The 13,670-nt window shown below is 45.3% G+C and overlaps 1 protein-coding gene across 6 annotated transcripts in view; it reads left to right on the top strand.

Annotated features, from left to right (window-relative positions):
- The window catches only part of LOC309601621 (protein FAM219A-like), a gene marked incomplete at its 3' end in the record, with an annotated part of 124,675 nt that extends 114,573 nt beyond the window's left edge, over nt 1-10,102 (top strand). For 2 of the 6 annotated variants that reach the window (XM_082334763.1, XM_082334762.1), the window contains exons 3-6: nt 3,566-3,660; nt 7,845-7,925; nt 8,695-8,749; nt 9,947-10,102. In XM_082334763.1, coding sequence (XP_082190889.1) covers nt 3,566-3,660; nt 7,845-7,925; nt 8,695-8,749; nt 9,947-10,102 — 387 coding nt within the window. Of the gene's footprint in view, nt 1-3,557; nt 3,661-7,844; nt 7,926-8,694; nt 8,750-9,943 lie in introns of all 6 variants that reach the window. The other 4 variants (XM_082334760.1, XM_082334759.1, XM_082334761.1 and 1 more) reach the window with 3 other exon arrangements.
- Nucleotides 10,103-13,670: the final 3,568 nt, after the last annotated feature.

Below are 13,670 nucleotides of genomic sequence, written 5' to 3'. Positions count from 1 at the left end.
TGATCGCAGCTTCTATGAGAACTACTTTAATTTGTGAAATTACAGATTTTTTGTTAAAATGTTGGACCCCAAAAGTAACATCTTCAGAAGTGCCTAAATCAGTCACATTTCTAGAAGGAACTTAGGTACTTAGAGTTTGGGGCTCTGGCCTTCAAAGAAACTTCTGGGGGCCAAAACCAAAAGAGCTGGAAGTCTGGGAAAGAGCTCACTACCTAGAAATGGAGTTCACAAACTCCACCTGCTACCCCAGGAGGAAGCACTGAGCAGAAAATGGGCACTGAAAACTTCATTCCCCCATTCTGATGGACTTGATGGTTGGTGTGCTGGATTTTATAGCCCAGAATTACTTCAGGAGATTGGCACCCAAACAGCTCCTTTGGGTGATGGTGGAAGTAGCAGTAGTTCATAATATTTGTAATGCTCAGAAAGCGGGTTTCCTTGCCTCAAAGCCTAGAGTGACTCATGTGCATCTCCACAACCTTCTAGGAGCTTGTTCTAACACCCCAGGGCTGGGTAGACTTCCCATTCCTCCTGCTAGCCCTCGCTTTTTGGCCACCAGGGACTCAGGATTCATAGCATCCAAGAGGGAGCTTGTCGTGGTTTGACCCCAGCTAGCAACTAAGCACTACACAGCCGCTCACTCACTCCCCCCTTGGTGGGATGGGGGAGAGAATCAGAAGGGTAAAAGGGAGAAAACTTGTGGGTTGAGATAAGAACAGTTTAATAATTGAAGTAAAATAAAATAGGTAAAGCAAAAGCTGCGCACGCAAACAAAGCAAAACAAGGAATTAATTCGCTACTTCCCATGGGCAGGCAGGTGTTCAGCCATCCCCAGGAAAGCAGGGCTCCATCACGCGTAACGGTTACTTGGGAAGACAAACGCCATCATGCCCAATGTCCCCCCCTTCCTTCTTCTTCCCCCAGTTTATATACTGAGCATGACGTCATATGGCATGGAATATTCCTTTGGCCAGTCTGGGTCAGCCCCACTGGCTGTGCTTCCCCCCCCCCCGCACCTGCAGAGCATGGGAAGCACTACTTAGCAACTATTTAGCAACAGCTTAGCACTACTTAGCAAGAAACAAAACATCAGTGTATTAACATTATTCTCATCCTAAACCCAAAACACAGCACTATACCAGCTACTAAGAAGAAAATTAACTCTATCCCAGCTGAAACCAGGACAGAGCTGAACTGTTGATTCATGCTTAAGAAATTTGGCTGGGGACACAGGCATGGATGTTCATACCACACTTACATTGTTTTGGGAATGTTCACTCCAAGCCACTAAATAAGTGAAAGAAGGGGTTAAATAGGAAATCTTGTATTGTTCAGACCCACACATTGCAATAGCCCTCAGTAAAAGCATAGAAATAGTCATGGGGAGACCTATTGGAGGAAAAAGACAATTAGCAAAAGTCCAGATTCATCAGCCAAATGAGTAATCTGAGTTGGAGAAGAGCATTAGTGCCTGTACCAAGCATTCGATAGAAAGCAGAGAGCGTCGGTCCATTTAAAAGGCTCAGGCAGGCCTTAACTGTCTTGACAGAAAATGAAACCTGTAACCTTGTTTCTGAGTCAGGTGCCTTTTGTGAATTATACAGCCTCTTAAAGTATTGGCAGCTTGTCTCAGCGCTGTGTATTTCTGGTCAGCACTGGACCTTCTGGTGTAGATGGGTGGAAGTCAGTTTGTATTTAGGGTTGTAAACATTTGCCTCCATTAAACCCCTCTTTATCCCTCTGTGAAAGGCAAAATTCATGTGGCCTGCAAAATACCAGCCTTTTATTCTGGAGACAAAGATAACCAATGCATTTGCAAGTTCCAGTCCTGAGAAATTACTCTGGTTTAAGGTTTTGACTTCGATCCTGTATCAGTCTCTTTGTTGCTCATGCCAGAGAGAGTTATTAATCCGATACTTTTCCTGCCGAGTTCAATGAGCATTTATTCACCTCTGTCATCAGCAGGAGCAGGGCTGGGCATGGTTTGTATGATTATGTACTTTTCTCTGCAGGTTCCTCAGCCACGCTCATCACCACAATCTCTAGGCATCTCTGCTGCTTATTTGTCCCTCAGAAAAGGCGGCCTTGGACATGTGTCCCCCTGCTCTTACCTGTGTGGAAAGGACAGAGTTGGCCCATCTTGCACTTACACACCCTGGTAGGCATGCCACTTTCCCAAGACAAGTGGGAAAAGGTGCTTTTCTCTCCAAGGGGAATAAAATCTGCAAGAGAAAAAAATATATCAGCACATTTTACACACCACAGGGGAAGCAGAAGCAAAATGAATTCACTATTCAGGTTCCCCAGCCAGCAGTCTGGTAAACCCCTATTATTCAAGCATGGCACAAAAATAGTTCCCAACATTTTCTCACACTCTGGAGAATGTTTTTAACCGGGCCCTTTCCTGCCTTATTGGCCCCACACTCGGCTTTTCCCTACAAGCCTTACCTGGCGTTGCAGGATGAGATTGAGGCAGTTAGCTCAACTTTTGTGGCTAATTGCTTACTCAAACCAATTGATTTCCCACAAGAAACAAGGAAGGACTTTGAATCAGAAAACTGAATATCAGTTTATATGATAACCCATCATACATGGGCTCCTATCCCTGCTGGAGGCAGGGACGTATTAATACAGCACAAACTGCATACCTGCAGAAGGCTTAGCTTTTGGACCTGAATTCTAGTTGTGATCCTGTGGTGAGAAGTTATTAAGAGAAATAGTCTCTCCTAAATGAGAAGCTAATTTAAATCCCCTCTTGCACTGAATACACAAAGAAAGCTCTATGTACTGTCCAAGTTTTAAGGTACATTTCAGCAGAGAGTAGAACAAGCTCTGAAAATTTAAGCAAACAATATGCTATTTAAAAATACAGCTGCAAAATGTTTCACCTTTTTTTTTAAATAAAGCAAGCAAACTCCCAAGAATCAATGTGAGGTAAAAAAGAAAGACACACGGGGGACATCACAGGATGCCAGGAAGAGAAGCAGGGAGGCAGCAACATTTTCTGCTGTGGGGTGTGTTAGTCTGTTGAGTTGCTGTCCAGGGAAACTAATAACTCAGGCCTGGTGTCAAGCTAGGCTGGGCTAATACTAAATGGTGGTGCTGCTTTGATGGAGACACTTTTCTATCCCCACTGGGCCCCTCAGTGGCAGCCTCAGCAAGAGGAGAAAAAGTAAAAGGATAAATTCCCTTGCCCAGCACAAAGCACAGTCTTAGAGTCCATGCAGCAACCAGGTGCAGATAAGAGGCAAGGTCTCTGCCCTCTCTCTGCCCCAGCTGGTTCTCATCCAGAAGTTCCATGACCATCTTAGTGTGGTGTTGTCAACAAACTGCTGTGAGTCAGGGTATGTTAGCTTTAGCCCCTGACCTTGGAGGCAATGGGACACAGCTCATCCAGCCTTTACAGTGTCCCTGCTTGGGAGATGGAGAGCTCATGTCCTTTGCTATTAATTCGGCTATGCCTTTTGCTGCTATCAAATCCGGGTTTCTGCAGCTGTATGGTGGCCAGCCAGGCTGTTGCCCTAATTTTGCTTTTCCCCTTTGTATCCCATATGCAGAGAAGCAGAGGGAGCTGGCTCGGAAGGGCTCCCTGAGGAATGGCAACATGGGAAGCCCAGTTAATCAGCAGCCCAAGAAGAACAATGTGATGGCACGAACAAGGTAAGGGACTGGAAAAGCACTCAGCTGTGCTCTAAGCTGCAATCCCTAATGACCTTAGGATGGGCAAGGATGATGTTCATTGCTATTTGCCTACTACCAAACGTGCTGCAAGAGCAGTGATGGTCCTTCCCGGAGCTGGCAGGCCCAGACTCTCTGTGCTGTGTTGCATTCCATCCTCTGGGGAGATGCAGGGACAGCTGCAGGACTGGTGACAGTGCAGCCTGAAGGAGGCAGAGGCAGCCCAGCCTGGTCAAAATCAGTGGTTTGATATGGCTGTCTTGCATGTTCTGGGTAGCCTCATGTAACACATAATCCTGCCAGCAGGAGAGTGTACGATGCTGCTTCATGTAACACAAACTGGTTTAGAGCTTAGTTCTGCCTTGGCTGCTTTTATCCCAGTAGTTCCCCTGATCCTTTTTGATGATGACCCCTTCCCCATACTGATTGACTTAACAAAGGCTTGTGAATAATCCATCTCTGTGTGCTTTGCTATACACCACCTCTGCACTTTCAACAGCATGGTCATACTTTGCTGGAGCTGCTTTGGCACATCTCTGTATGACAGTATCAGTGCTACAAACCACTGTAAAAAAAGATGTTCTTGGCTGAATACTTTCTTTTAGAGTATTTCTATTTTTTCCATGCAAGCTTCAGTATACCAGTGTATCACTTACCTGCATTCAGGAGGAAGGAACCCCCCTGAGTCCACGGGATTGCACGCTTTGCATGCTACTAGAAAGGTGGCAGTTTTTAGTGGAGGACCTCACTTAGAATGACAGCAGAATCTGCATGAATGCTGGGTGTTTATTGATGAATGAGAAAGTTGAATGGATTACCATATATTAAGTAGAACAGGAGCTGCAGGTCAGAGCCTCTCTGTATGCAACACATCCGACAGATGAGGTTCCTTGTTCACATTAATTCCCAAAACCCACAATAGTAGTCATAAATCATGCCAGGACTTTGTCAAGTTTTATTTGTAAGCCCCTGCGATGTTGTTGGAATACACTGCATTGCTCACTGCTCTGTGTTTGGTTGTTGAGACCATATAAAGGAGCCGGGCCCTTAGTGGCAGCAAGAAATTCAGCAGATGCTCTCAGCTGGCTTTTCCATGCTTCTCCTTGTCTTCCAAATACAAGCTGGAAAAACTTGGTTTCTTTTGGCAATGGGCTGCACGCTAGCTTCCCAAGAGGAATGGTAGCAGATTTGCTGCTTGAGAAATTTAGAAACACTGAAATTAGTGGAGGAAGATAGTAGGGGAGAGAAGATGGGATGTACAGGTGCCTACCTGTAAAATTAGCGACTTCTGCTTGGAGAGGCTGCTGTTTCCAAGCTGATGATGGAAAGAAGAGTGATTTGGGTGGGGAAGGGTAGAGCAGTGACACCCATCGACAAAAGTTTTCGAACAGCCAGCTCAGTTTTATTCCATTTGTGGACACCTGAGCACTGTTCAGAGGACATATGGATGCCTCCACAGCCAAGCGAAGCCTGCTGGCAGTAGACTTGCTTTTCTTAGTTACTTTTCACACAGCTTTTAGAAGCATCCCTTGGGATCTGCAAAACAGAGGTTTGCAGCCATTGCTTTAATAGCAGATGTAGCCAAACTCCATTGTTCCCATATGGCTGGGAGGTGTCTGGCACAGGGTCTCGCTGGCCCATGTCTCTTCATCTCCCAGCTCCCTTGGCTTTCTGGAAACCAAGCAGCACCACAAGCACAGCCCTAGTAATACCTCAGGCTGGTTTGGTCTGTCTTGCCACAGACAGGGCAACCCCAGGAAAGCGGAAATGCCACAAGCTTGTTCAAGCAGCTTCTTTTCACAAGATAATGGTTGCAGTACAATGGGAGATACTCCAGTGGGATACACTGCAAAATGTCCAGGTTATGGTAGTTCTTTAAGTCTGAACTGTTGGCTTCCTCTGGTCTCTGCAGGAGGAGAATAAGCTAAAGCCATTTCCACTTTTTTAACAGTTCTGCTCTTCTCCTCATCAAATATGTTTTCCTTTGTTCAGGCAAATCACATTGCCTCTCCTAGTCTCTACTCTACCTCCTCCTCCTTCCCCAAGGCTTCTGTTCTTCTGTATTATCTGTATGAATTTCTGACATCCAGCCTCTAATACCAGGTTGCCTTCACTATTCGGTCTTCTCCTGGGGCAGGGGCACAGCCAGCCTTAGAGGTGAAAGGATCTGAATCCATAACGTGCTCAATCTCCCTAAGAGCAAATAAAATGTGAACAAGGTTGGGGTGATGCTGGCATACTCACTATGAGCACAGGCAGAGCCTACAACACCATCCGCACCACTTCTGCACAGCCAGATATTGTAGCCCACTCTGAGGATAACCTAAACTCAGATTTTGTCATAACATATTTCATGTTAAGTGAGCAAAAACACCAAGACAAGAAGATCATACTAGGACACCTGCGGGTGAAAGCAGCTCTGACTGCAATCTGGCTTTGTTCCAAGGACAGTGGGAAGCAAAAATAAGGACAATCAGGATGCAAGGGAAAGATTTAGATCAGGGGCAAAGACATTATCACAGTTTTTGTCTGTTGCAGAAAAATTGAAGTTCTGTATTATTAAGAAAAAAGACATTTTTCAAGAAAAAGATGTAGTGATTTTTTTTTAATCAATTAAATAGCACCACATAGGGCTCTTCTCCTAGATCCCCTGACAGTGCTTTGTTCACTCATGATATAGTAACAACCATCAGTGAGTATATATGGAGCACTGACTTGAAAACTGGAGAGTGAGCATGGAAGTCAGTACTTATGATATATGTGTGAGCAAGCTGCTGCTGCCAGATCACAGCTTCAGTTTTAGTTCCAGACATCTTGCTTCTTGATTTCCTTCCTATATGCTTTAGGAGCAGCGTCTCAGTGCTATGGGAAGAGGTATTGAATTTTTCAAGTGGATCCCATTTTCTCCAGTTCCCTGGTGCTGCAGGTTGGAAATTCTGCATCAGTTTTAAAATTAATTTCTTTAATCTTGCATTTCAGTGAACACAATAAGAAAATACAACTAGTCGTGAGCCTATACATCTGCTTTGTGATAACATTTGATATATTTTACTCTCCCTGAGCCTGCAGGACTTTGTCTTGCTAAAATTGTAATGGATTCCTGAAATTTTCTGAGCAGAAGCAGAAGAACATTGCAGGTGGTTAGAGTGCAGTTGGAGCATGGATGAGATGGATTATCATCTTTAGATTTATATTTTCTAAACTCTTAGTGAAGCATTATTGTGCATCATTGTGTGTTGTTAAAGACCAGGTCTTCATTTGGGAGAAAACCTGACTTAACCCACTGAATGAGGAGATTTTTCATCGCTCTTACTGTTCCTACCTGCTGAATGTAGAATCTTCTTCCATTTGCTTGGTTTGGTTGATCTTATTTTAAATATGAACCAAAGTCTTTGTGCAGTTTTGTGGATGAAAGAACTCTGTTGTGAACTGGATACCATTGAATTAATGTATTTTCCTTATCCTAGAAGCTCTGAAGCCTGTATTCCATTACACAAACTCTCTCAGGCAATTAAAGGTGAAAAGTCATCGTCAGCCTTTGTAATACTTCTGATTAAGTGAAAGTCATTATAAAATAATGGGATTTTAAAAGTGCTAGTCTGATTGGGCTCTTACGCTGCACCCACCAGCTCATATTTCTCATATTACTAAATTTAGGAGTGAGACCTCAAAAGTGCTGTGTTGTGGGGGCTGGGTAGGAACTCATGCAGAAAGACCAAATCCCTGATTTCTAATAGTAGAATAGTAGGAGCACCAAGCCTCTGCCTTCCCCTAGCCTCCTTATCCCATTTACTTATTGCTAGTGTCATGTACTCATTGCTAGGGAAAAAAAAAGCAACACGAAAATGAGCAATATCTGATACGACAAGCAGTGCTAGCTGAACAGGCTCACCAGAATGAAGTGTGGAGTGTCCCAACTGTTTTTTCTTCCAGGGTGGAGTGTGTTCCCAAGGCACGTCCAGTGTTCATCCCTGTGAAACTGCTCTGAACTACCCAGAGACAGCCTGCTTCCTCTGAATTGCACCCATTTAAATGTCTTCACTGATAAGGGAGGACTTGCAAGGAAGTGAAACGGGGAAAGCCTAACTATCATATGGCTTTGCTCTAGACTATGTGTGATACTGAGCTGTACTGTGTGGTTAACGGACAACATTTAATTATTTCAGGCTCGTCGTTCCCAATAAGGGCTATTCGTCATTAGATCAGAGTCCAGATGAAAAGCCACTGGTAGCCCTGGATACGGACAGGTATGCAAAGTGGTAATAAGATGATATATATTACGGTGCAAGCAAGTTTTCATGCCAGAGTGCAGCACTGAAGCTAATTCCTGCTGAAACTGCTCTTGCAGGCCACTTGCACTCTTCCTTGCTGTGCCCTTCGGCATATGCCAGGGAGCTGGGGTTGTTTAGCCTGAAGAAGAGGAGGCTGAGGGGAGACCTTATCGCTCTCTACAACTACCTGAAAGGAGGTTGTAGCGAGGTGGGGGTCGGTCTCTTCTCCCTAGTAACAAGCGATAGGACGAGAGGAAACGGCCTCAAGCTGCGCCAGGGGAAGTTTAGGTTGGATATTAGAAAAAACTTCTTCACCGAAAGGGTGGTCAGGCATTGGAACAGGCTGCCCAGGGAAGTGGTTGAGTCCCCATCCCTGGAGGTATTTAAAAGACGTGTAGACGTGGTGCTTGAGGACATGGTTTAGTGGTGGACTTGGCAGTGCTAGGTTAACGGTTGGACTCGATGATCTTAAGGGTCTTTTCCAACCTTAACAATTCTATAATTCTATGATTCTATGCCGTAACGAGTCTGTGTGTGTAAACAAGTAGGAAGAGACGTGAGTAAAGAGCACTTTGATGGAAAGGTCTGAGGGTCACAGATAAAAGTTGCTCTCCAGACTCCCTTGATGTAACTTCTCTGTGCCTAAAGTACAGCTTCACAGCACAAGAAAGATAGGGCTAACCAGGGAATACAGGTCTCTCTAAGTATTGTTTCCTTCTTTGCTGTATCTTGTCCTTCCCTGCAGTGATGATGACTTTGACATGTCCAGATATTCCTCCTCGGGATACTCATCAGCTGAGGTGAGTTATGCTCTTTCCTGCCATTCTTGCCATGAATGCTAATAGTAGAGCAGCCAGAAACAACTTAGAGTGGCCTTGTGCTGCCAGAAACAGCTCCACAAGGAATTTACCAGTGGTGTAGACTCTGTGAGCCTGGAAGAGGCCATGGCAGAAACTGTGTCATGTTTCTTTCTTTCCCGGTGATCCAGTTGGCTTTGTCCCCACACTTCCATGGCACAGACACAGATCTGCCTGTCGGCTGTTTTAACAGATACCTTTGGCTTCACTCAAGCTTTTCCCAGTTCTACTCAGTCCTGCAGTGTTGGCCCATGTGGTACAAAAGCATCAACTTGTCTGTCACAGCAGCTCAGCAACCGTCTACTTGCCAAGGACACAAATAAAGGGTCTGAGGGTGTGCTGTGATTTCCAGTTCTTGTGGGGGTCAGGATCACCCAGTGCGTGTTTACTTGGAGCACCAGAAATTCCAGGGAGGACTTGCAGATATGAACTCTTGCCCTTTCAAAGAGAAAAGGCAGTGAAGCTCAGGCTTGTTAATCCCTCTGCATTGTGTCTGAATATATTCCCAAGCTCTCTTGTGAATTAGTTGTTCAGATTCTGGCTACTACTTCTGTGGGATCTGATTTTACATCCAGGGTGCTGAGCAGCCATTCTGCACACAAGCCGCCGGGAACTCTTCCCCCTTGTATCCCTTCCTTGGGCAAAATACCTCTGAAACATGAAGAAACAGCCAAGAGCAGGGACCAGATCAAATGATCTGGGCCATCTCTGGGCCCTGATGAAGTGTTGTTCACCCAGATCTGGCTAGACAGCACTTGAATACAAGATTACAAAAAGCCAAGATGCTTTACTACCTTTCAACTGCTATAGTGCCCCAGACTGAGAGGAGGGACTGCCCAGCTGCCAGTCAGTTTATTATCATTATTATTACATTACTTTAAATGAGGACTCGTCTTCATGGAAAGATTATTCCAGAATAAAATAGTGTATCAACTTGCTACTCTGGAATATCTCACTCTAGATATTCCTATTCTGGAAGAAGTTAGAACAACAGAAGGCAGCCCTCACCTGTGGTCAAAAACCGGGACTCTTTCATTGATGGGACAGCTGCTAATGATAGGGAAATATATTCCAGAATAAGGGACCATCAGAAAGAAGTCATCTCAAGTGTTTGACTGTTTGTCTCTTTGTCTGTAGCAGATCAACCAAGACTTGAACATCCAGCTGCTAAAGGATGGATACCGGTTAGATGAGATTCCAGATGACGAGGACCTCGACCTAATCCCCCCTAAATCAGTCAACCCTACCTGCATGTGTTGCCAAGCCACCTCCTCCGCTGCCTGTCACATCCAGTAGTGAAGCCAGCAGGCTGTGATCAGTGCTTTCCACTATAACTGTAAAACTTAACAACCATTGCTTCCTCCTATGGTAGGACATGCACCTCTTTGTGTTCATGGAGCCAGGAGAAACCAAAAAATTCATTTTATGATTTGTTAATAAGTTATTTTAAACTATGGTTAAACAAAAGAGAAGTTGCTCAAAGTGCCAGGCAGTGCCTGGCAGAACTGACTGGTCTGGAGAGCAAATGCAGGAGGGTCTAGAGATACCTCCTTGGTTTGTGTAGGCACTGGAGATGTTTTGTAAGGTGTCTGTTCCAGAATGGGAAGGGTCAGATGGGGCTGCAGTTACTCCTGCCCACCAAAACCAGTCCATCTACAAGATCAGGGGTGAGTCTGAGGTGTCAGGGGGTTTTACCTGCGGGAGGAGGTCAGTTCTTAATTCATTCACTAAACCTGATTCGTTTGCGTAACCAAAATTATACCATAACCGGGGCACAGGAATGGGAACGGAGCAGGGCATCCTTTCTTATGGCAAGGCTAGCCAGGACTAGCACGACACAATTCATTCACTTGTGAAGAGGACAAACAGGTGGCATTTCACTGTGAGTCAGTACTAGCTAGAGCTGTTGTGTCATATATCCAATGAAATCTATCCTTAGCTCCACATTAAATTATCACCAAACACATCAGATTCAATCTGCAATCCATCCATGCTCTTCAGGGATTCAGTCCTTTCCTGAGAATACCATACTTCTGAGTTCAGTCCAGTCATGTATAATGACTTCAGCCTATATTTCACTCCTGTGAGACCCATCTGCTTCCAAAAATCTTAAAGCTTGTTCAACTAAGAAACAATGAGTCCTGCACAAGACAGGACTAGAGCTGTGCAGTCTGAAGGTCAGTGCCAGAAAAGCTAGTTGAAGAAAGCACATTTTTACAGAGCTTGGCTGTTGATATTCTCTTGACACTGCGTCTCTTGGTGCCTGTGGGAGAGATTTGTTAATGCTGAAGGCATCTCTGTGGTGGTGTCAGACTTCAGGGGGGTTTTCGGCAACAGCAGAATTATGAACAGCTTCAGCTGAAAAAAAAACATGAGAGGAAACTACTGTTTATCTCATCTCTGCCCACTTGTGAACCAGGCTTGGTCTTTGTTAGAGATGTCCCATGTCAGGAGCAATTGTGTTTATTTAGTGCTAGAATAGTTGGGAAACCTGGCGATACATTAGGTGGCTGTACTGAATTGCCAGTTCACCAGCAGATTGTTTTGAATGCAAAATTATTTCTGGAATTAGGAAACGTCCTCTCTCCGGCCAGTCTTACACTGCTGGCTTCAGTATACGCAGGACTCAGGTGACGGATGGGCTGGCATTTTTCTCGGAGATGAAATCTTTTGCCACAGGCATGACTGTGTGTTTTCCTGCTCTGCCAGGAAGAAGGACCACCTGCTTTGCGTCAGTGCTTGCTTTAGAGCCTGGGGAAAGGAGAAAGCAAGGGCAATTCTGAGCTTCCCATCAGAACTCCCCAAAGTCGCAAGACAGAGCCTGAGCTCCACCCCGAAGGACAGATCCCCCATCTGAAATCTTCACATAGTGAGCTGAGTCTTTAAGAAGTCCTCTTCGTGATTAGGAGGACACTTATTTAACATCGTGGGTTTTCACTCTGTGCAGTGCAAGGCACAGTGTCATCCACAGCATGAGCAAAGGAGCAGGCACACAGGACTCCTGGGCTTTATTATTCATTAGCTGGCTGTGTGCAACCGTTAAAGCTGTGTTTTCCCCCCCTCCCTAAAACAGGGCACTGCCACCCTGGCTCCAGGCCACAGAAAGAGGACTGAGTGGTGCTGTTTACTGAGCATCCCTGCCTCCTCATGCAGAAGTGCTGGTTAACTTGCCAACTCCTCTAGGAAGAGAGTGTTTCCCAACTGAATTCCTCTCCCCTTCTCATCGCCTGGTAATGCTGAGAGGGAATATTTCCAAAATGTTTCTAAAGAAGCACAAAGCATTGGGTCCCCAAGTCTTTGCTTCTTCCTTCGTGTGCCTGCTTTCCTCTCCAGTGCTAGCTCAGGTGCGAGGTTAGCAACTTGTCTGGAGGGGGAGAAGAGCTCTAACAACACTGTGTAGGGAGAAGATAAAAGGGAAAAAGCATTCCTTAAGGAGTCTTTTTTTTTAAATGGAGAATGTAGTCAAAACCTAATGGAAACCCCATGGTCAAACCAAATCCTATAGGACATGGCTGAGTCTCTTTAAATGTTCACTCTTCTAAATTAGGACTTTGCAGTTCAGCATTAGTACCATGCAACATCTTCATCGCATTTATCCTCCTGGGTCAGTCTCTGTGCCTTCCGGCTGGGCTGCACACGCTCAGCCTTTCTCTCAGCCCTTGCTCAGGAGCTTGGAGCATTTTGGTGTGCCTGCTAGAGCAACGAGGCATCTGTTTACATGGGTCAGCCTTGGGAGACTGCAGGTCCCACAGGTCTCTGTCATGCTGCTATCATATTCAAAGACAGAATGAAGCTTGCTGAGACTGTATCTCTCAGGGCTAACACCTCCCCTCTGAAGGACAGACCTTCCCTGATAACCACTGCCCTGTGGCACCACGACCAAGTCCTTTTATTGCCCCTATTGCTGTTTTTTGCCTGCCATGTGCCCTGAGGCATTCCCCAACCCTGCAACCCTGCAACTGCCCTCAGCCCTTTGCATTGTGTGATGTGCACTTGCTTCCAGCACAACCCTTTAGGGTTCCTGGGAGGCAGGGAGATGAATTTAAATGTTAACTACACCCAGTGCTTCCTCCAAATACAGTGTCAGAAGCACAAGCCAAGTATTTTTCACTGCACACAGGAGTTGGTTGCACAAATAGCTGTTTTGGCATGACAGTACAGGACCATAAAATGGCAATTTTTTGGCTTCTCCTCTCTATGTTTTGTGTCCATATATTTTATTAGGGGATTAAAGTAGAAAGGGTGGGGAAAAGTAGTTACCTGTGTAGAGTCATTATCAGGAAGGCTGAATGGATTAAGGCAATGCACATGTGGCTATCATAGAAAATTGAACACTAACTCTTCTGAACCACAGTCCCTTAAGCAGGTTATGACCATGGGGCATGTTTGTTGGCTTGTTATGGAATATGATGGACGTCCCGACGGTATGTATTAACCGCAGATTGGGCTGGCTCTCCCTATCTGGTCTCATGTTCAGACCTTTGCTTCAGCAAGAAGGTTTTCCTTGTGCCCTCATTGGAGGTTATGCTGTGGTGACTTCCCAGGAAGGTGTATAGATACATGGCCATTCTGGCACTGCTCTCCTTAAACCAGTCTCTGCTGCCATGGCCCAGAGAAGGTAAAAGCAAAGAGCATGGACCCTGACTCTCTGTCACAGCATTATAAAGCCCTAAAATCTACAGAGCTGCTGGACACTCTCCTAACTGCAGATTGCTTGCAATAAAGCAAATCGTTCCTTGTTCCAGTCTTTGCACCAAACCAGATGATCTTCTCAGGCCCCATTTTCAGTCCAAAGTCATACAGAATACCAAGGGGAGGAGCACCACAGAGTATGAAAGGCTGCACCGCTGTCCATCTAAATTAC

Source organism: Platalea leucorodia (assembly GCF_965183815.1).
Source record: "Platalea leucorodia genome assembly, chromosome: W".
Taxonomy (NCBI): domain Eukaryota; kingdom Metazoa; phylum Chordata; class Aves; order Pelecaniformes; family Threskiornithidae; genus Platalea; species Platalea leucorodia.
Note: the sequence above shows the minus strand (reverse complement) of the source record. Positions and strands in the feature narration are given on the sequence as shown.